The sequence below is a fragment of the Bos indicus genome, chromosome 7 (assembly GCF_029378745.1).
Source record: "Bos indicus isolate NIAB-ARS_2022 breed Sahiwal x Tharparkar chromosome 7, NIAB-ARS_B.indTharparkar_mat_pri_1.0, whole genome shotgun sequence".
NCBI lineage: Eukaryota > Metazoa > Chordata > Mammalia > Artiodactyla > Bovidae > Bos > Bos indicus.
This window is the reverse complement of record NC_091766.1, coordinates 11,526,597-11,547,779: the sequence shown is the minus strand read 5'-3', so window position 1 is coordinate 11,547,779 and position 21,183 is coordinate 11,526,597. Positions and strand designations below refer to the sequence as shown.

The 21,183-nt window shown below is 52.0% G+C and overlaps 1 protein-coding gene across 1 annotated transcript; it reads right to left on the bottom strand.

The window, feature by feature from the left end:
- Nucleotides 1–259: 259 nt before the first annotated feature.
- On the bottom strand, nt 260–21,155 carry BRME1 (break repair meiotic recombinase recruitment factor 1). Its single transcript, XM_019964014.2, has 10 exons — nt 21,023–21,155; nt 20,689–20,752; nt 20,109–20,160; nt 14,753–14,933; nt 10,866–10,947; nt 10,546–10,650; nt 7,892–9,172; nt 3,945–4,033; nt 1,276–1,368; nt 260–931 (listed from the first exon to the last, which is right to left on the bottom strand). The coding sequence occupies exons 3-10, from the start codon at nt 20,137–20,139 to the stop codon at nt 778–780; spliced, it is 2,016 nt and encodes a 671-aa protein (XP_019819573.2). The 5' UTR covers nt 20,140–20,160; nt 20,689–20,752; nt 21,023–21,155; the 3' UTR covers nt 260–777.
- Nucleotides 21,156–21,183: the final 28 nt, after the last annotated feature.

Genomic DNA, 21,183 nt, shown 5'->3' with positions numbered 1-21,183 from the left:
CACAGATACTTGTGTGCTGGAATTTGTACACATGCACATCTCTGCACATACCCACCTGCTCCAGGAGAGTCTGACACTTGCTAAAGCATGGGGACCCCTAGACTCCATCTGGGAGTGGGGGCCCCCGGCAGTACACCAACTTGTCTTCACAAAGAGCATGAGAAACAGAAGGAGAACGAGGTGGTATTAGGGAGGTTTGTGGGCAGGCCATCAAGGAACTGAAAACACCTCCAACCGCAAACAGGTCGGTCACACGGTCTGAGGTCTGGCTAAGGCATCATTTATTAATGGGCTTCCCAGAAGAAATGGAAATCCAGTGAAAAACAAGGGTATGACCAACAAAGCAAGCCCTTTTCTCCTCCAGGAAAGAAACAAATTCTGAACCTTCAGTAACCTCAGCTAAGGAGCTGAAATTTGCAAACTCAGATAACCATCTGGGTGGCCCCGCGCCCCTGGCTCAGAAGCAGCTGGCTTCCTGGGGCCCCAGAAGGCCTGCCACAGGGAGGAGCAGGTTCCCGCCCCACGCAGCTCCCAGGGGAGGCCAATGACAGAGGCAGGGCCTCTCGTGTTTCCCGTGGGAAGCTGACTTCCCCGTCAGTTGAGGGACGGTTTCTGGGGCCCCCAGGACCGGCACGTGAGAAGGTCAAGATAGCAGGGTGGGGGGAGCGAGCACACAGGGTCTGCAGAGGGATTGTTCCCCACTGTTGGGCAGGACATTTCTGGGAGCCAGTGAGCTTGCAGGAACACACACCACAACCCCAGGCAGTTTGGAACCAGCTACAGATCCCTCCAGGACTGCTCCCCTCGGGGGAGGGTTCCGGCCCCCTTTGCGGTGTAGGGTGTGGGGGCCTTCCCGGCCGGCTTTGCTTTCCGGTAGTAGTTGAGGCGCTTGAAGGTCTCCAGGTCCCGGTGGGTGCTCATAATCAGCCGGCTGGGTGGAAACAGGCCTGGGCTGTGCCCCACCTCACACTCGGGCACACTGGGCTGCTCACATCGGCTCACTCGCTCATGGGTACTCGGGTCACACCCGCATAAGCACAGGCGTGTGCACAGTCCGCATCAGCCTGCTGCAGGCAGGCTGTGACCCTTCTAGCCCCTCCTTAGAGCCTGACAACTCTGAAGGAGAAGCTTCCCAGAGGCCCCTCACGGGGGGGCTGGGCCCAGCCTGGCTCCCCCAGATCACTGGTACACTGGGGCCTCCATCACCCACCCCCGGCTCCATTCCCTCTGCCTGTCCCAGGGACTGTGGGTCCACGGTGCCAGCCCAGCCCTTACTTCAGGTTGGAGAGCTCCATGACCAGGCCCCTCACGGTGTCCGTCGCGTCCTCTATGCTGGCGGCCTCGTAAGTCTTGATCCCCACTCGTGTCCTGGCGGGAAGGGAGGCAGGAGGAGAGCTCACTGGAGAGCCCCACCAGCCTCCACTGGGGGCGCTCTGCTGAGCCTTGAGCCATCTCTCCAGAGATGAACACCTTTGACAGCCATGACGCCCCCTCCCACCAGGCAGGGTCCTGATGGCCAGCCCCATGGCTCTACCGCTGAAAATACACCCAGAATCTAGCCCCTTCCCCCACCAGGTGGCTCCTGTGGGGCAGTTGCCACACCCTCCTCGGCCCCCACCTCCTGCCCTTATATCCTGTCCCCTCAAGTGGCTTGGTGGGGGGGGCTGTGGAAATGGAAACCCAGCCCAAATCTCTCCCCGCAGCCCTACACCATCCGCCGTGCCTCCAGACCCACCCACTCCCTCTTGTCCCTCTTCCCCCTGTTGCAGCCACACTGAATTCCTGGCCATTCCCGTAGCACTTCTTAGGGCTCTGAAATGTTCTTTCCAGAATGTCTCCTCCGTGGGGGTGGGGGAGGGAGAAGCTGGGAGGGGGACCCTCCCTCTCCCTCCCCATCCACCACAGGTTAAAATCTTAACCCCTTCCCTGCTATCTTTTTCTCCCCACCACTCTGCCATCTGACCAGCTAATAATTTGTCTGTTGCTCACCACCGCCCCCCAAGCTCCCACCCAACTAGGGAGAAGCTGTGTTTCTCCCCAGTGCCCAGAGCAGGTCCTGGAAGACCTGGCATTGGAGGGCATCAGTGCCTATAGAAGGGGTAGACAGGCGGGGCACCACCGTATCTAATAGGTATAGCCTGTGGGGAGGGAGCAGAGGGTCATACAGCTTAGCAGATTCCTGGGCTGTCACTAGAGGAACTGTGGTTCTGCTCCCCCTGCTTTAGTCACCCTGAGATGACTGGTCAGCCTGGGCCTCAGTTTCTTGCCTTTTCTCTCTTGGCCAAGGGCCATAGAAGCAGACCCCAGGACCCACCTGGGGGCTTCCAGCCATCCACGTGGGGTTGCATTGAGGCCGTCAAGAGATTCACACGCGAATCTCCCTCCTTTTTGCTTAAGCAATAGTAGGGGCCTTCTCTGGTGGTTCAGAGGCTAAGAGTCCGCCTGCCAGTGCAGGGGACATGGGTTTGATCCCTGGTCTGGGAAGATTCGACATGCTGCGGAGCCACTAAGCCCATGCTTTAGAGCCTATGCTCTGCAGTCAGAGAAGCCGCCACAGTGAGAAGCCTGTGCACTGCAACAAAGAGGAGCCCGTGCTCTCTGCAGCTGGAGAAAATCTGTGAGCAGCAACAAGGACCCAGCACAACAAAAATAAATGTTAAAAAAAACAACAGTGGGGCCACGTTGATTAAACTGCCTCTGGTCCCCAGGCAGGGAGCGGGTGTGTGTGTCTGTCAGGGGAAGCAACATGTGGTACCACAGGTACTATACACAGATGTGTGCAAGGGCAGGGGGTGGGAGGCCCCCCTCTTCCCTGAGGAGGAGGAGCAGGAGGAAGAGAAAGGAGACAAATTCCGCCAAGGGTTGCATGCCTCATCTCTCCTCCACACCTGCCAGAGAGAAACAGAAACTTGGCCATAAATAATCAATCGGCCACCGCTCTGCAGTTTAAGTACAAGGTAACAGGAGAGGACTGTCGCCCTGTGCTGGTGGTCAGCAAGGCTGGGAGAAAGGACATGAACAGAGGTGATGGACTGGGAGAGGGAAGCTCTGGGGTGGGGGGAGAGGACCCTCCCAACACACACCTCCATGGGCTGGAGGAGCACACCGGGTGCCTATAGGAGGGAGAGAAGGTGGCTGCCTTGGGGAACAGAACCAAGCAGGAAAGAAGACGGGACAGACTGGGGACTCTGGAAGGCCCGAGGGTGCCAGAGCAGGGGTGGCCCCGAGGTCACGCAGGCCAGTGGCTCCGAGCTCTGACTGGGTCCCTACTCCCTCCATGGAGATTCAAGGAAAGCTCTGGGCTGTCTCTCCAATAAAACGCACAACATGCATTCAAACCACCACAGAGCTGGGGGCACCATCCCAAGGGACCTAGGGAGAGATGCCAGCTTGGGTGCAGGGTGCTGACTGGGAGTTCTCCACTCCCAGGGAGCAGGGGGCATGGGAAGTTTGCAAGTGGGAGTGGGAACCTTCCTGGTGGTCCAGTGATTAAGACTGCATTGCAACGCAGGGGACCTGGTTTCAAACCCTGGTGGGGACTAGGATCCCATGCCAAGTGGCATGGCCGAAAAGCGAAAATGAAAAAATCTGGGGACTTCCCTAGTGGCCCAATGGTTAAGACTCTGTGCTCCCAGTGCAGGGGGCCTGGATTTGATCCCTGCTCAGGGAACTAGATCCAGCATGTTGCAACTACAACCCCGCGCAGCCACATAAGTAAGAAATTCAGGGCTTAGCAACCTTATTAGACAGAGAAAAGTGAGGCCCCTCGAGGGAGAGCCAGGGTCACCTCCATCACCCTCATTCACAAAGTGGGAGCTCAAAAGGCAGGGGTGGGGGAGAGGTGGGGGCTGGAGCCCCAGCAAAGCAGCCACGCTCCCCCTTCGAGAGACAAGAGGAGGACTCCGGCCAAGGCAAGGTCCCACGGTGCCTCCCACTCTGCCTACCTCGGCTGGGCCTCAGCACGGGGGCCTCTGTCTGCACACGGGCCGGTGCCAGGCTGGCAGGGGTCCAGCTCGCCTCCTGCAGGAAACAACTGGAAAAGGAGAGTGCGCACACATGTGAGTGACCCGGCTGGGAGAAGGAGAGGAGCCACGCAGGTCTGGCTTCTCCTCCACCACACTCGGAAGGCTGAGGCGTGCTTTCCTCCTGCAGAGGAGGAAAAGTGGTGTGGGGGACAGATGCCGTGACAGCCAGACCTGCAGGCCACCAGTCCGGCTGCTCTCACCCTCCCTCCTCGATACTAGGCCTGACCCTTGCGTCCTCTCCTGGGCCCCAGTCTTCGGACAAGCTGATCTGAGCCACCGGCGGGTGGTTCCATCCCATATTCTCTGTCCCTGACCCCTGAGGCCTGGTGTGGTCTCAGGCCTGTCCTGCGGTATCTAGGAGGGGTCAGAGAGGACCCCGGGGGTGCTGACTGTGGTGAGGCGGGCGGCTGGCATGGAGGGGCAGAGTCGGCCAGATAAGCCCCGAGTTTCATGTCAAGGAAAAGATTTTGCAAATATATTTTGAAGGGAACATTCATAATTAACGGGGGCGAGAGAGCCAGATAACCCTGAGAAGCTTAAATTTCTAAAGGTCAACGGTGGTTTAATTTTCATGGAAAATGTCAGGCTCAGTGGCTCAGTGGCGCAGGTGACGGCTCTTTGCCTCTTTGGAGCCGCTGGCCCAGGGCTGTCTGTTCTTCTGAGGAGACACAAGTCCTAGGTGGGGGATGCCGTGAAGGGTTTGAGCACAACCTGCCAAGGGTCCTGGGATACAAAGGAATGGACATGAAGAACTGTCTGCAGTCCAGCAGCTTTCACTCAGGGATGACTCCAGCCCCAAGACACATCATAGTGTCTGCAAACATTTTGGGTTGTCACGCCTTTGCAAGAAGGTGCTCCTCGTGTTCAGAGGGTGGGGGCTGGAGGCCAGGGATGCTGTTCAACCCCCTTCCATGTACAGGATGGCGGCCAGGCCCCCAACGCCAGCAGTGCCAAGGTTGGCACGACTGTTCTAGGCAGTGGTTTCTCCCATGCACACAGCCGACTCTCACGGAGGCAACTCTGTGACTTAAAGTACAATTCAGGGACTTCCCTCGTGGTCCAGAGGTTAAGACTCTTCGCTCCCAATGCAGGGGGTCCCGGGTCCGATCCCTGATCAGGGAACTAGATTCTGCATGGCGCAACTAAGACCCAGCACAGCCAAATTAAAAAAAAAAACTCGATGCCATGGATTCACTTAAGTTTGGTCATAAGAAATGTTCTCCTTCCCAACAGGGACCACGGCTCCTACAAGGGCTGTGTAGGAGTTTGTCATGACAAAGGTAGTGCTTGTCCTGAAGGGACAGTAGTGCACCGTCCCCCTTCGGAGGCCACCCACGGGGGCCATGAGAGGGACGTGGGAGTCAGGGTTTTAAATGAGGCCCTCCTTACAAGTAGAGGGGGCTCCACTGGCCCTGGGGTGAGCATCATGTCCCCAGGGAGCCACGATAAGAGGGCAGCTGGGTGTGCAGCCAGCCTGTCACTGCTGCGAGTCCCCAGGGCCCCCCCTCAGCAGTGGAGCTCACAGCTGAGCACGCTGAGGTCGCAGGCCGAGACGCCACCCACCGGCACTCTGTTCCCACAGGGCCTTCCTGCCAGGGAGGGTTCCTGCCTTCTGGAACCTCCCCACGGGAACCTGTGCTCGGGTTGCCCCAACTTGTTCAGGAAGGCCCGACGTCAAAACAGAGCGTGCCTGGGCATCTGCGGCCCTGCCAGGGCAGTGCCTCCTGCAGCGGGCCCGTCCACCCTGGGCGCTGCTGGGTTCCTGGTGCTCCCGGCTCGGTGGTGATTTGAGCGTGCTCGCTGGCGGCACATTCAGCAGGGCTCTCCTTGGCCTGCTAGACGCGCCCAAGGTTCCAGCTGCTTCCCCAGCCCTCTCCCTCAGCCACGGCCCAAGAGGGCAGAGACTGGGAATGACCAAGCTCTTCTTTCCAAGAGAGGGGTGTGCATTTTTCAAGGGCTGGGGCTTTAATTACAACGTTTCAGCTCTGTCCAGAACCTGAGTGCCTACTTCTCCCGGGCGTCTGTGTTTAAAGGCTACGATCTAGCCACACTGTGACTCGCCTTCTGTAATCTTGATTGTCTGGTGATCACAGCAACGTGCGATGCACAGTACAAAGAATTGGAGCCAGGGCAGGGAGGCCCGTGTCACAAACGACCCCTGGCCATCCCTTGGGAAGGCAGCACCTGAGACCCACATTTCCTCGACCCAGACATGGTTTCCCTCCACGGCTGGAACAGCTGGCTTCCTCCAGCTGGGCACCAGATGACGTCCTTTGCTTGTTTGGGGGCTGCATCTTAGGAAGAGACTTTTTAAGGGCAGAAATGACAGGGTACAAAATGCTCACTCTGGGAGAGGCAGATGGAATGGCGCTACTGAAAACCTCATGGGGGCAGAGACCATCCAGATCTGTTCACTCCTGCCACAGAGCAGGCTCTCAAACCTCAAAAACATTTTCAAACAGGGGACTTGCCTGGCGGTCTGGCGGATAAGACTCCACGCTTCCAATGCAGGGGGCCCAGGTTCGATCCCTGGTCGGGGAACTAAGATCCCACATGCTGCAACTAAGCCTGAGCACCCCAACTAGAGAGCCCGCATGCCACAACAAAGACCCAGAGCAACCAAAATAAAGAATAAATTAATAAAAGTTGAAAAAAAATTTTTTTCAAACACCCCAAAAATAAAGTTTTAAAACAAGGATGGCCAGAGATGGAGGCCACGTTTGTGAAGTGACATGGGCTCTGTGTTGGTTCCAGGTCAGAACGGTTGAGGCACAGCCGTAGAATCAGGCCACCTGGGCGTGATTCCCTCCCGGCTGCCTCATGGCGGGCAGGTGCCCCACCTTCCTCAGCCTTTCAGCCGCACCCCGTGTGTGGAAAGAGAACCGCCCACCTCTGAGTGTGAGGCCACAAAACACTGAGGCTCAGGTGGGCAGATCCCCGAAGGGAAGCCCTTGCAAATGCCAGCAGACAGGACCTCCCTGGTAGATAAGAATCTGCCTGCCAATGCAGGGAACATGGGTTCAATCCCTGGTCCAGGAAGACCCCACATGCCCGGGGGCAGCTGAGGCCCTGCTCCACAACTACTGAAGCCCTCAAGCCCTAGAGCCCATGCTCCGCAACAAGAGAAGTTACCGCAGTGAGAAGCCCTCACACTGCAACAGCGAAAGAGTAGCCCCCACTCACTGAGAAGGAGAGAAAGGCCGTGCAAAAGCAGCGAAAACCCAGCACAGCAAAATATATAAATAAATAAAAAGATGCTAACCATCATCTGACAGCAGAGTTGCCCCAAATCTTCAATTTGTAAAATAAAAAACAAAAAACAAACTGCAAAGCACAGTAAGTGAAAAACAAACAAAAACTCCAGCAGACAAACGAAAGTCCATGTGTATGTTTGAAAAAGAATGGTATCAGGCGACCCTAAAGATGGACAGAGGTTCTTCCCAGCAGGGGGGTGAGGTCCCCTCCCATGGGCCCAGTTCTGAGGTCCCTCGCTTCTTCAGGTAGCCCCTTGTGGTCTGGCGCCCTCTAGACACCCAAGGAATCTCCATGCAGAGCCGGGCACTGAGGTGTGCAGGACGCAGGTACACCGGGGGCGCTGCCTGGGCCGACAAAACGTGTGTGTATCACGCCCTGGGGCTCCTCAGCTCCCAGACGGACAGGCCCCTCAGAGAAAGGCAGGTTAACCTTCCCAGGACGTCACTGGCTCCACACCCACTGAAGCTGTGACTCAGACCCCAGGACTCATCTGCTGTATAAACAGGTCACCACGTGCCCCTTTTCCCCCAACTATTGGACGCTTTGGGAGGGCTCGTGGCCGTCTGGCGCCTGCCCTGGGGCATGTGGCTGTAAATCAGGGAAGTTCTTACCTGCTCCGGTGGGGCTTCAAAGCCAGGGGCTTCCAGGGCATCCTGTATTTCACTGTCTGGCAGGAAGTCGAGTTCCAAGGCTGGTGACCCCTCCCAGATGGCCTGCTTGGAAGAGTCAGCGGGGCGCCAGGGCTGGCCTACAGGGCCTGTGGGGGTGTCTGGGCTGCTCTGGCCTGCCCCAGCATCCTGGGGAGGGCCGCCCACTGCTTCTTGGTATATCAGTATAGCAGAGGCTCTGAGGGACAAACCGAGCCCCTGGAGGTCTTGTTTGCGGCTCGGGCTCCCTAGCTCAGCTGCCTTTTCAGCTGCAGGTTGTGACAGCCCAGGCTGCGAGCACACACCTCCCAACCCTTCCTGATCCGGGCCTGGCACCTGGGTCTGACCAACATCTGGGCCCGTTTCTAAGGCTGAAGGGCTGGGATCCCCAGCTCCTAGTGTGGGTTCTTGGGTCTCATGAGGCAGAGGCAGGGAGGCTGCAAAGCACCCCAGGATGTCACCAGGGGGCTCGTCTTCCCACTGTGCCTCCCCTCTGCTTCCACTGGTCACCCCAGTGAGAGGCGTGCAGCTGAGCAGTGCCCCGCTGCAGCCTGCGTTGGGAGCCTTCCCACTGGGAGAGGTGGGCACCCTGGTGCTGACCTCCCTGTCTGGCCCAGCCACCCTCAGAGCCCTGTGTTCTGGCTCAGCGGGGTCTGTGTTCACATCTGCGATAACAATGGCCCCAAGTGGTGGGCACCGAGGGCCGCTCCAGCTCCATTCTGCTTCCCTGCCAAGGGTTTGCAGGGGGAGAGGAGGGCCCAGGGCTGCAGATGGGGGCTCTGGGCCCAGGAGGCTACCTCCTTCTTCCCGGAGCCCCTCAAGTTGGTCAGCACCTGCTAGTCCTTGGGCACCTCCCTGCTGGGGGGCTCCTCGCTCTGGCCCCATCTCTCCAGAGTCACTGCCTGGCAGGGGCCCTTTCTGGCCCTGATTGCCTGGAGCCCAACCCTCCTCCGTGCTTCCACTCTTGGGCACATTGGTCCCAGGCTCTGACAGGTAGTCCTGGCCAGCTCTCTCTGAGGCCGAGGGCACCGTCCCCGACTCTGGGGAGGCGTTGGTGGAGAAGGAGGGCTGAGGATCTGCATCACTGGGCCCAGGGGTCATGGGGCTTAGGCCACTGGGCTCGGTGCAGGTGCCATCTGCCTGGGTCTGGTGTCCTGGGTCCCTGGCCTCCTGGAGGGCAAGTCCTGGGGACTCTTTCTGAGGCTGGCTACTGGTCTGCTGTGCACTGGGTTCTGGCAGTGTTCCCTGTAGAGAGAGAAAGACTCAGCCTTGGGCCTTTAATAATCAACTGCTCTGAAGACTTTTCTAGCCATCACTGCCCCTGTATGAAGCCTCAGATGCCACGAGGCTGACAGTGCCCCCAAACAGGGATCTGTGTGGATCCTGGGTGGGTTTCCCTGGTGGCTCAGTGGTAGAGAATCTGCCTGCCAACGCAGGAGACCTGAGTTCAAGGTGAATAATACTGCAGTGAACATGGATACACAAATATCTGTTCTGTTTATGGATGTTACCCATGTTTTGTTTAATTCATTCATCCATCAACAGACACTTGTGGCCATATGGTTTTTACACCTTCCTCTGAGTCTACTTAATGCCCTGGAAATCCATCCAAGTGGTTATGTGTATCACACTAGTTTGCTCCTTTTTTTGGAAATTGTGTTCTGTGGTGTCAATGAAGCACGATTTGTTCAACCATTCACCCGCTGAAAGATACGTGGAGTGTTTCTGGTCTGGGGAAATTACAAACACAGCTGCTGGGAACGCCTACCAATCACTTTTTAGGGGAGTGTGTTCCAGAGACAGCGAACGTGACCCCTGGAGCTCACAGGGGTAAGGACAAGACAGCATGCTGTAAAAGCCCCCTCGGCTCATGCAAAAGCTTCTGAGAGGCAAAGGGGTTTAGGGACAGAAATTCAGGCTGCCTTTCTTAATTCATTTTTAATTGGAGGATAATTACTTTATAATATTGTGTTGGTTTCTGCCATACAACAATGTGAATCAGCTGTAATTTTATCTATATACATATATAAAATCCCTTCCCTCCTACCTCGTCCCCCACCCCAGCCCTCTAGGTCATCACAGAACCCTGAGGTGAGCTCCCTGTGCTATGCCCGGGCTGCCTTTCTGAGTTTCGCTACTTTCACCCAATTTGGGGCACAGAGCTCTGGCCTCCACAGTTTCAGTGCAGGCACGCTGCCCCGAGCGCCTCTCACAGGCCTGCAGGCTGCTGACACAGCCCCTGCTGTCCACAGATGCCTTTAGTGCTAAATATGATGGTGGTGGGGCTGTGGAGAGGTGCAGGGCTGTGTGCATGCTCAATCGTGTCTGATTCTTTGCGACCCCATGGACTGTAGCCCGCCGGGCTCCTCCATCCGTAGGATTTCCCAGGCAAGAATACTGGAGTGGGTTGCCATTTCCTTCTCCAGGAGATCTTCCTGACCCAGGAATCAAACACGTGTCTCCTGCATCTCCTGCACTGGCAGGCAGGTTCTTTACCACTGAGCCACCTGGGAAGCCTAGTCATTGTCAAAGGAAACCAAGGTTGAACTTGGCTGCTGAGGTGGGGCCAAGAGGTGGTACACCTACAGAGCTCAGCCTGGCTGATGGTAGGACCTTACCGAGCTGAACACCCCCATCCTGAGGCCCTCTTCCCTCCTCTCTGCTTGTCTCGTCACTGTCTTCCTGGGTTTTGCAAACTGGGGGACAAACTTCCCCACTGAGTTCTGTGAAGCAGATAACAACAAGAACAAAACAGCAGTAAAGATAAAGGAGGAATGAGGTCTTGGAAATCAAGCGCGAAAATCCCCAAACCGGTTTCTGTCTTGCAGTCTGTGCCTTCCAGCCCCAGTGCACACTCCCACCAGCAGCTGCTGCTGCTGGACACAGACCAGCTCCCCAGCATCTTCTGTGCCTATGTGAGGCTACAGAGCAGGCTCACCTGGGAAGGAGGAAGGGGAACTGGCTCCCTTTCTGGCTGCCCAAGGAGCCCGGAGGGAGCGTCTGCTTCATTATCAGGAGAGCTGGAAGGAGAAAGACAAAACAGGGGAGGTTCTCAAGTCCTCCTACCCCGCCGTTAACTTGTGTAGCGAGACAAACAATGGAATCCAAAGGCAGAGGAGTGCTCAGAGTCTCCAAAGAGGGCGGCCCTGGAGCACCTGCTGAGAAAGGGCGGGGTGGAGAAGGGACGCATGACTGCCAAGAAGCCGTTCAGAGTCCCATGCCTAGAAGCCAAGCTGCCTTCTCTGGCAGCACTTTACTCTTCTAATCCCAGTAACTGGCTCCTGGAATAAGAACAGGGATTCTCATTTGGACTGACATCCCAGCCCCCAATTCTACAAATGCTAAAAAGTTGCAGATACAAAAAAAAAAAAAAAAACAAAAAAAAAAAACACAGTGTCTAAAAACACGGGTGTATTCATAATTGCCAAAATGTGGAAGCAATTGAGAGGCCCTCAGCGGGTGACTGGATAACTAAACTGTGGTAGGCCTTTCCTGATGGTCCAGTGGTAAAGAATCTGCCTGCCAGTGCAGGGGACACTGGTTCAAGTTCTGGTCTGGGAAGATCCCACATACCGAAGGGGACAAGAAGCCCATGTGCCATAGCTACTGAGCCCCTGATTTAAAGCCTGATTACTGAGCCCACGTGTTGCAAGTACTGAAGCCCATGGGTCCTAGAGCCTGTGATCCGCAACATGAGAAGCCACAGCAATGAGAAGCCCACACCACAACCAGAGAGGAGGCCCTGCTCTCCACAACCAGAGAAAGCCTACACACAGTAACAAAGACCCAATCCAGCATGGCCAAAGATAGATAAATAAATAAAATAATTTTCAAAATAAATAAACTCTGGTACATGAAGTGGGACAGCATGCAGTGCTAAGAAGAAACAAGCTCTCCTCTACTCAGTGCTCTGTAATGGCCTATATGGGAAAAGAACCTAAAAAAGAGTACACGTGTGTACAACTGATTCACTTTGCTGTACACCTGAAACTAACACAACACTGTAAATCAATTAGACTCCAATAAAAAAATTTGAATTAATTTTTGACCACAACCCAAGGAATGCAGAACTTCCTAAACTAAGGATCGAACTGGTATTCCCTGCACTGGAAGGGTGGAGTCTTAACCACTGGATCACCAGATAAGTCCAAACTTTTTAAAAATAAACAAACAAAATTATGCTATCTGCTTTTTAAAATAAAATTTAAAAAAATAAACGAGCTCTCAAGCCATGAAGACACGTGGAGATACCTTAAATGCATGTTACCATGTGAAAGAAGCTGATCTGAAAAGGCTATGTATCGTATGATCCCAATTATACGATATTCTGGAAAGGGCAAACTATGAAGACAATGAAAAAGACCAGTGGTTACCCAGGGTGTGGTGAAGGGAAGATGAGTAGACTAGGATTTTTATGGCTGTGAAAGAACTATGCATGACGTTGTACTGATACATGTTATTATTCCTCTAGTCAAACCCACAGAGTGTGCAACACACGGAACGTAAACTTTGGGGCTTCTCTGCTGGTCCAATGGATAAGAATCCACTTGCCAATGCAGGAGACCCGGGATCAGGCCCTGGTCCAGGAAGATCCCACACGCTGCGTGGCAACTTAGTGTGAGTGCCGCAGCTTCTGAGCCTGTGCTCTAGAGCCGGGGAGCTGCAACTACAGAAGCCCTCATGCCTTAGAGAACACGCTCTGCAACAAGAGAAGCCACTGCAATGAGAAGCCCATGCACCGCAACTACAGAGGAGCCTCTACTTGCCACAACTAGCAAAAAGCCAGTGCAGCAACAAAGACCCAGCACAACCAAAATTAAACAATAAAAAAAAAAAATCTGAAGTAAACAATGGACTGTGGGTGATTAACATGTGTCAGTGTAGGTTCAGTTCAGTCATTCAGTCGTGTCTAACTCTTTGCGACCCCGTGGACTGCAACACGCCAGGCTTCCCTGTCCACATGCTACAAGCCACATTACTGTGGCTTCATCCTTGGTAAAAAAAATGTACCATTCTGGTGAGTGATGGCGGTCACGAGGGATGTGGGAGGGCAGAGGGTATATCAGAAATCACTGTATCTTCCTCTCAATTTTATTGTAAACCTAAAACTGCTCTAAAAAAATAAAGTCTTTTTTAAAAACTGGTGAGACTTACGGTTATATCCAAACAAATGTGGATATATATATTGTAAAAAAAAAAAATCAGAATCTGGAACTGAAACTTCATGATTTCAACTTTAGAAGTAGAGCAGGATAAAGCACGAAGCTACGCTAATGGGCTTGGATCGTGCCAAGGGAGGTTATGGAGACAGAATAAGTCTAGATACTGAGAGCAACCGTCTGCTCAAAATTTTTTAATTGGGATGGGTTGTTTGGGCGGCTTCTGGGGTACTGGCAAGGTTTCATTTCTCAACATAAATGTGCTAGGCTGATTGATTCATGTTGCTTTTTTTCTGCTACATTTCCGCACAGGCGGTATTTCTTAATAAAACATTAAAAAAACAGAAACAAAAGGATTGGAACCCACTTCTGCAGGTTCTGATTATTCTTTTGGACTCAGACAGCAGGGTGGGCAGCAGCCATGACCCCATCAGACCTGATGGCCTCTCTGGGGTGAGGGACATGGTGACACCAGCGTGTGTGTCTGGGAGAGTGGCTTAGCTGTGACATGTGGCCCCTCTCTTCCTATCACACATGCAGCTTTAGCCCTAAGACTGCCAAGTCCTGAGATCAGACATGCACCCCAGAAAATGGTCCTGTCAGCCTGACCGCATGCCTTACTTTTTCATGCAGAAAACGTGCTATACCAATCCACAGTGCTTTCTCTGAAGACTTCGGAAAGCAGGAACTTTCCTTCTCCCAACTCCTAATAACCCTTTCTACTTTGCTGCAGTTACATATGGCTTACCCCCATGGAGACTAAATGGTTCGCCAGAGATTTCCTTTCTTCCCACCGTGTTTAATTACATATTTCTTGAAAATATATGGGAACTGGGAAGCCATAGTAGTGAAGGCACAGGAACCAGACGAAGCCAGAACCGCAGCCCACCCTGTATGAGCTTAGTGGCCCTGGGTAAGTCATTTGATTGCTTGAACCCTCAGAGTCTTCATCAGTCAAATGGAGTTAAAAACCTGTGTCACAGTGCCATGAGGATTAAATAAATGGATGTGTGTAAAGTATTTATTATTAGCACACTTCCTGGAACATAAAGATGCTTAATCCTCTCCTATAGGTTATTATTTCACAGACCCACAACTCCTTCAGTCCCATTAAGAAGGAATATGGGAGGACTTCCCTGGTGGCACACTGGATAAGAATTTGCCTGCCAATGCAGGGGACACAGGTTCAACCTTTGGTCCAGGAAGATTTCACCTGCCATGGGGCAACTAAGCTTGTGCACCACGACTACTGAGCCTGTGTGCTACAACTACTTATGCCCACATGCCTAGAGCCTGTGCTCCACAACAAAAGGCGCTGCAATGAAAAGCCTATGTACTGCAACGAAGGGTAGCTTCCGCTGTCCGCAACTGGAGAAAGCCCATACGCAGCAACAAAGACTCAATTCAGCCAAAAATAAATAAGTAAACAAGAAATAAATAAAATTTAATTAAAAAAAAATATATATATATACTTTTCTCACTAGAGAGGAGTCTCTAAAGCAAAACTTCAAGAACCTCAATCCAAGGGCCCTGACCCCTGTCGGGGAGGCATAGCACTGGCTGGGTCATCTTGGCTGGTTCCCCGTCCTTTGCATCCTGTCCACTAGGTCACTGTGCTGTGCCCACCATCAGCGGAGAGGCTTGCTGGATGTTCTGAGCCACCTACCTGGAGGCTGCCTGTCCTGGTTCCTCCCTACTCTGCTCTGCAGAAGGAGTGAGTCCTGATCCACCTTCTGATTCTTCAGGGTGACGCCAAGAGTCTAACAGGGAACTCTGGCTGGTGGCCCCATCAGAGTCTTCTATCCTTGGGTTCTTTGGAAGTTTCAGAAGATGGAGTCCTTCCCTTCCTGGTTTGGAGACAAAAGAAGATTAAGGAGGCTTCCCTTCATGGTGGTCCAGTGGTTAAGAATCTGCCTGCTAATGAGGGGGGACACAGGTTCAATCCCTGCTTTGGGAAGATCCTACGTGTCACGTGGCCACTACTGACACAATTAGGATAAATTACAGGAAAGTCAGTGTTGTCTAGTGGAACCCAACAAGAGAAGCCACCACAATGACAAGCCTGTGCCCCGCGATGAAGAGCAGACACTGCTCGCTGCAACTAGACCAAAGCCCTCACTCAGCAGTGAAGCCCCAGCACAGCCAAAAATAAACAAATGAAAAGAAAAAAAAAAAAGAATTGAAGGGGTGGGGGACAGTGGGAGCACACACTGCCATGACCAACAACCAAACACATCTGGGTCGCTGATGCAACATGAGCAGGCTTGTGCAAAGGGCAGGAAATTCCTGCTCTGATGCTTGCTTGGAGAGTGAGAGATGGGATGGACTGTCATCCAGGTGGGACCCACGAACTTATGGGGCCATGAGATTCAAAGGCTTTTAACTTGTGGTCTAGTCATGACAGATGCTGAATCCTGAGGTGACCTGGCCTGGCTCAGAATCACAAGACAACCTGTCCAGCTGACTGTTTCTCTGGGGAAGTGGTGAGAGGTGTGTGCTGGTTCCCTTGGATCTCAGCTCAAATCGTCCCTACAGAGGGGCCATTTTTTTTTTTTTGGTGAGAGGGCACGTGGGATCTTAGTTCCCCAACCAGGGCTCAAACCTGTGCCCCCTGTGGAAACACAAGAGTCTTAACTACTGGACCACCAGAGACATCCCTGGAGGAGCCATTCTTACCCTTTCTATAGAGCAACTCCTCTAGAACCCATGCTCTGTCATATTCACTTTACATCTTTTCTGCAAGCGTCCGAGGTACTAGGTCATTTACTGTCTCCTCCACTACAACATGTCCATGCAAAGAGGGGCCTCATTTATTAGTGGCTAGATGAGCACCTAATAAACTGTTGGTGCTCAATAAGTGGGGCTTCCCTGACAGATCAGTTGGTAAAGAATCCGCCTGCAATACAGGAGACCCTGGTTTCATTCCTGGGTCGAGAACCGCTCAATAAATACTTGGAAGATGACTGAGTAAACGCATGAGAAAATCCAGATCACCTCCCAGAAAATGCGGATGACATTAAATTTTATGTACCACTCTGGTTTTCCATGACACTTGCAGAATATCCAACCTGGGAAAACTGGGACCCAGAGTCATCGAGCGGTAAGGAGCTGACTTCTCAGCTCGGTTGCCTCTTGGTCCCTGCTACATTCCTAAAGATACCTTTCCCATCACTGAAAGCAATTCAGAGCCTAAAGGTGCTTATTAACTTCTATTTGTTTAATGAAGGGAATTCCCTTATATAGAAATTGCCAGTAGTGGCTGACTTGGCAGAATGCTCCAAAATCTGGCCCCAAATGAACCATTTATTCAATGAACAAATAATAAGGGTTGACTCTAGTTCAGTTCCATGCCAGACACTGTCCTGAGGAGTCAGGTATGTTATGATAAAACTTCGAGGTAGAGTCTTCATGTTATGCCCATGTTACGGATGAGCAAGCTGAGGCCTGGAGAGATCAAAGACTCTGAAATGGGATTCACACAGTCCAGCTCCAGAGCCTTCACACTTAAGTGTACCCAAACACTTACTGAACACTTACTATATACTGCATCTCCTCTGACCAGGCAGTGAGAACAAAAAGATAAACCAAACTCAGGTCTGATTTTTCTGGAGGTTGTCACAAAGACCTTTCCAAACTCAGCTCCTTATATTGTTGTTCAGTTGTGTCCGACTCTTTGTGACCCCCATGGCCTGGAGCATGCCAGGTTTCCTTGTCCTTCACCATCTCCTGGAGCTTGCTCAAACCCATGTCCATTGAGTCAGTCACGCCATCCAACCATCTCGTCCTCTGTTGTCCCCTTATCCTCCTTATATATCTTGAAGTAAACCCACTGAGAGTTTCCCAGGTAGCTCAGTGGTAAAGAATCCGCCTGCCAATGCAGGAGACCCTGGTTTGATCTCTGGGTCAGGAAGATCGCCTAGAGAAGGAAATGGCAACCCACTCAAGTACTTCTTGCCTGGGAAATCTCATGGACAGAAGCGCCTGGAGGGCTATAGTCCATGAGGTTGCAGAGTCAGACACAAGTAAAACAACAAATCCATTGAATGAGCTCCTTTCCTCCAACACTGAATGCTAGGGGCCTCCTCAGCATCCATTTGGCTTTTTGGGTTCCACTAGACCACAGTGACTTTCCTGTAATTTCTCCTAATTCTGTCCGTTACAGTTCACACAGGCCAGTTTAGAACTCTACCCCACTGCTGTGTATTTGATTAGCTCCCTTGGTCAGAAGCATTTTTCCTTTACCCTTGACTAGACTTTGAAGGTATCAACTGCAGGATCTAAATCTCATCTTGATCTCATCTTCACCGTGCTTCCCACCCCTGCCCACCTTATGGACCCACCCTGGCACTGCACCCAGAGCAAAGCTCCAATGAATGCTTCTTATACAAACACATTTCCATTTTGTGGTCTGCCAGGAAATGCAAAAATATAGCCGCTTCATTTGTTTAGTTTCTTAAGAAGTCCAAACACTAGCTTGCTTTGCTCATCCAATGGACATTTATTAGTACCAAATAAAAAGCAAAAATACCAACAGGAGTGAAGAGGCTCCCATTTTCTTCCTGTGATCCATCCCCACAGGATTAATTTAAGAAAAACGAAAGCAGAACCTTGTGTTCAACACTAAAGGCCAAAGACATCAGGAGGGAAAGGGTTTTTTCACCACCTGCCAGAATCGTTTTTCTTTTTCCCCACCCATCCAGGACACACAGAAAGAACTTTCCTGGGCCAGCCCAGGGTCCGCTGAGCTGAGGAGTCCACTGCCAAGAGAGGCCGCAAATGACCTGCTGTGGGTGGGCCTGGCTGGCCCCAGCTTCCTCCTCCAGTGTCACAGAAATTCCTGTGCCTCCAAGCAGCTTGTTACATCTCTGCACAAACATCTTTTTTTTTTTTTTTTAATAATTCTATTTATTTATTTTTGGCTGTGCTGGGTCTTTGTCCCAGCTCAAGCTTTTTTCTAGCTGTGGTATGAAAGCTTCTCACTGCAGTGGCTTCCCTTTTTGCGAAGCACAAGCTCTAGGGCACACAGGCTTCAGTAGTTTGGGCTCCGAGGCTCTAGAGTGCAGGCTCAGTAGTTCTGGTGCAGGGGCTTACTTGCTCCATGGCATGTGGGATCTTCCCAGACCAGGGCTCGAACCCCTGTCTCTTGCACTGACAGGTGGATTCTTTACCACTGAGCCACCAGGGAAGCCCTTACACCAAACATCTTTGATCTGTTGATTTCTTTCCTGCCCTACATCCTACTCTTGAAGTTCATTAGCCACTAGGTGAAGGGATCATTCTTAAATTTTTAAGAAATTTAAATTCCTTAGCCAATGACAGCGGAATGGAGCTATACCACATAATACTGGATGTTTTCCTTCTGAACGAGGCAATTCTCTATGTGTACTGAGAGGTAAAGATGATCTTCAAAACCCATGAAGCTGAAAATCAGAGGTTGCAGATCAGTATGTTGATGATTATATTCACCCAGTAAAAACACTGTATTTGTGTATATAAAGAAAAATCTGGAAGAAGTAGGGTACTGAGATTTATTTCCTGTTTTTTATGCTACACGATGTGGTTGATCCAGGCTTCCTTAGTGGCTCAGTGGTAAAGAATCCGAGTGCCAATGCACAAGACACAGGTTTGATCCCTGGGTCAGGAAGATACCCTGGAAAAGGAAATGGCAACCCACTCCAGCATTCTTGCCTGAGAAATCCCATGGACAGAAGAGCCTGGGGGGGCTACAGTCCATGGGGTCGCAAAAGAGTTGGACACAACTGAGTGACTAAACAACAACGTGGTTGACCATCATCCTATGGTTATGGGCGGCTTTAACATTAGCGGAAGGTGAGGAAAGGGTAGACTGAACTCTGAAATATTTTTACAACCTTTCTGTAAGCTCAAAATTGTTTCAAAATGAAAAAAATAATAATCTGAAAGGACAATCGTAACAGCAGCATATATTTGTGTCCCGCCATGCATCTACTTTCAGTGCTTTACAAATACTAATCCACATGTGAGCTCTAGGGCAAAGTTCTCAGCTTTGGTACTATTGACATTTGGGGTACTACTGGCATTTGGGGCCAGGTCATTCTGGGCTGGGGGGGCTGTCCTCTGCATGCTATGATTTTGAGCAGCATCTCTGCTCTCGACCCATGAAATGCCAGTACCTCTCACCCACCCAAACACACACACCAGTTGTAAAACCCCACAGTGTCTCTAGGGACTTCCTTGGTGGTCCAGTGGTTAAGACTCCTGCTCCCAATGCAGGGGGTTCAATCTCTGGTCAGAGAACTAGATCCCACCGGCCACAACTGAAAGATTCCACATGCCACAATTAGGACTTGGCATAGCCAAATAAATGAATCAATACTTTAAAAAAAATGTCTCTAGATATTGCCAAATGTCCTCTGGAATCAAACTGCTCCCCACAACAGGATGAGAATCACTGTTCTAAAGGACAAGGTAGGGAGGTGGGAGGGAGGTTCTAGAGGGAGGGGACATACTTATACTTATGGCTGACTCATGTTGATATGTGGCAGAAACTAACACAATATTGTAAAGCAATTATCCTCCAATTAAAGATAAATTTTAAAATATTTTAAAAAGAAAATGGTATGTGCTCTTTATTATCCCCTACTTACAGGAGGAAAGTGAGACAAAGAGTAAGTTATCTGCCATCACACAGGGAGATGAATCTAGGTTTTTTGCTCAAGCCACATACCAGCACATCAAGCTCTATTCACAGGTCATCTCTGAGAGTGGACCTGTATAGAAGCTGTACCCCTCCCTGAAGCCTGCAGGCCTCCCCTAGGCTGTGGGATCCCACTACAAGCTGGAGGAAGCTCCATAAAGCTTTCACTTTTTACTATAAGCACTTCTCCAAAACTTACACTTGCACTAAGTCATCATGTGTATTAAATCATTGTTGTTATTTTAAGGAGCTTGGTGTCGTCACCTTAGCATTTCTGCAATAAGCCCACATTCCTCCTAACAGCAGAAGCAGCAATAAAAATGTGTCAATTTGATCATCCAAATACCTGAGGTCCGAAGCTTCTTCCTCTTACTCATTTTCTCTCTCCCTAGAGAAATCTGAAAACAAGGAGCAAATCTCATCATTACAAGCAGTTCCTATCTCTGGGTTACAGGACCCAGTGGCCTTGGCTGAGGCCACCTCTCCTCCACCTAGACCTATCTGGCTGCCCCAGGGGTCAACAGAGCCCCAGTAGGGCAGAGGATGGGAATCATAGCTACCTTAGGCTATCTCGGAGTGAGAATTTAAACTTCTCCACGCTGCAGAGAGGGAACTGCCTATTTTCTGCCCAGGATCTGAGAGCACCTGGGCCGGGGTACGGCCCCTCTAGTCTCTAAGATGGGGCAGCCTATGTGAAGCTCCCTTCCTCCAGGCTGGGGTACTTGGGACCCTTCCAGGGACACCCCAGGATTTTCGAGGTGACACATGGGGCCTGCAAAGTAATCTGAGGGCTTTAGAGGGGGACCTGGGGACCTTTCAAGGGATGGGAAGGCCCTTTGGAGGATGCCTGGGGCCTTGGGGGAGGCCGGAGTCACCACCACAGGTCCATTCCTTCCAGCCTAGAAGCCAGACAAGCCCAAACTGACCTGGGCCAGAGAAGGTGTTGAGGTCCCTCTGTCGTTACCAGGAACTGGGAAGGTCTACCTGGACCTGCTGGGGGATAATTCGGTTATTTCTGTAAGGTTTTGTTTTGTTTTGTTTTGTTTTTTTTTAAACAATTAAAGGCAAAGTTGTCCCTCACGGAGGCCGGGCACCTCGAGGTCTGAGGCCCGAGTGCTGCGGACCTGGCTTCTGGTGACCAGGCCCATCCTAACCCTACCCTGGGCGCCGAAAGTGAGGACTGCCTAAACCAGGAAAGACCAGAGCTCGCAGGTGAACCGGCCACACCGTGAACCCAGAGGCCGCCACCACCCCTCACACCTGCAATCGCTCCGCCTCTTTCCCGCGCACTACGAGGCCCTGCCGCGCACGCGCTATGGCGGAACCTCTCTTCTCCACTTGCGCACGCTCCGCCTCTTTCCCGCGCAACCTGCCGGCACCGCCCATCGCCGGCAACGCGCCTGCGCACTCGCGCACTGCCT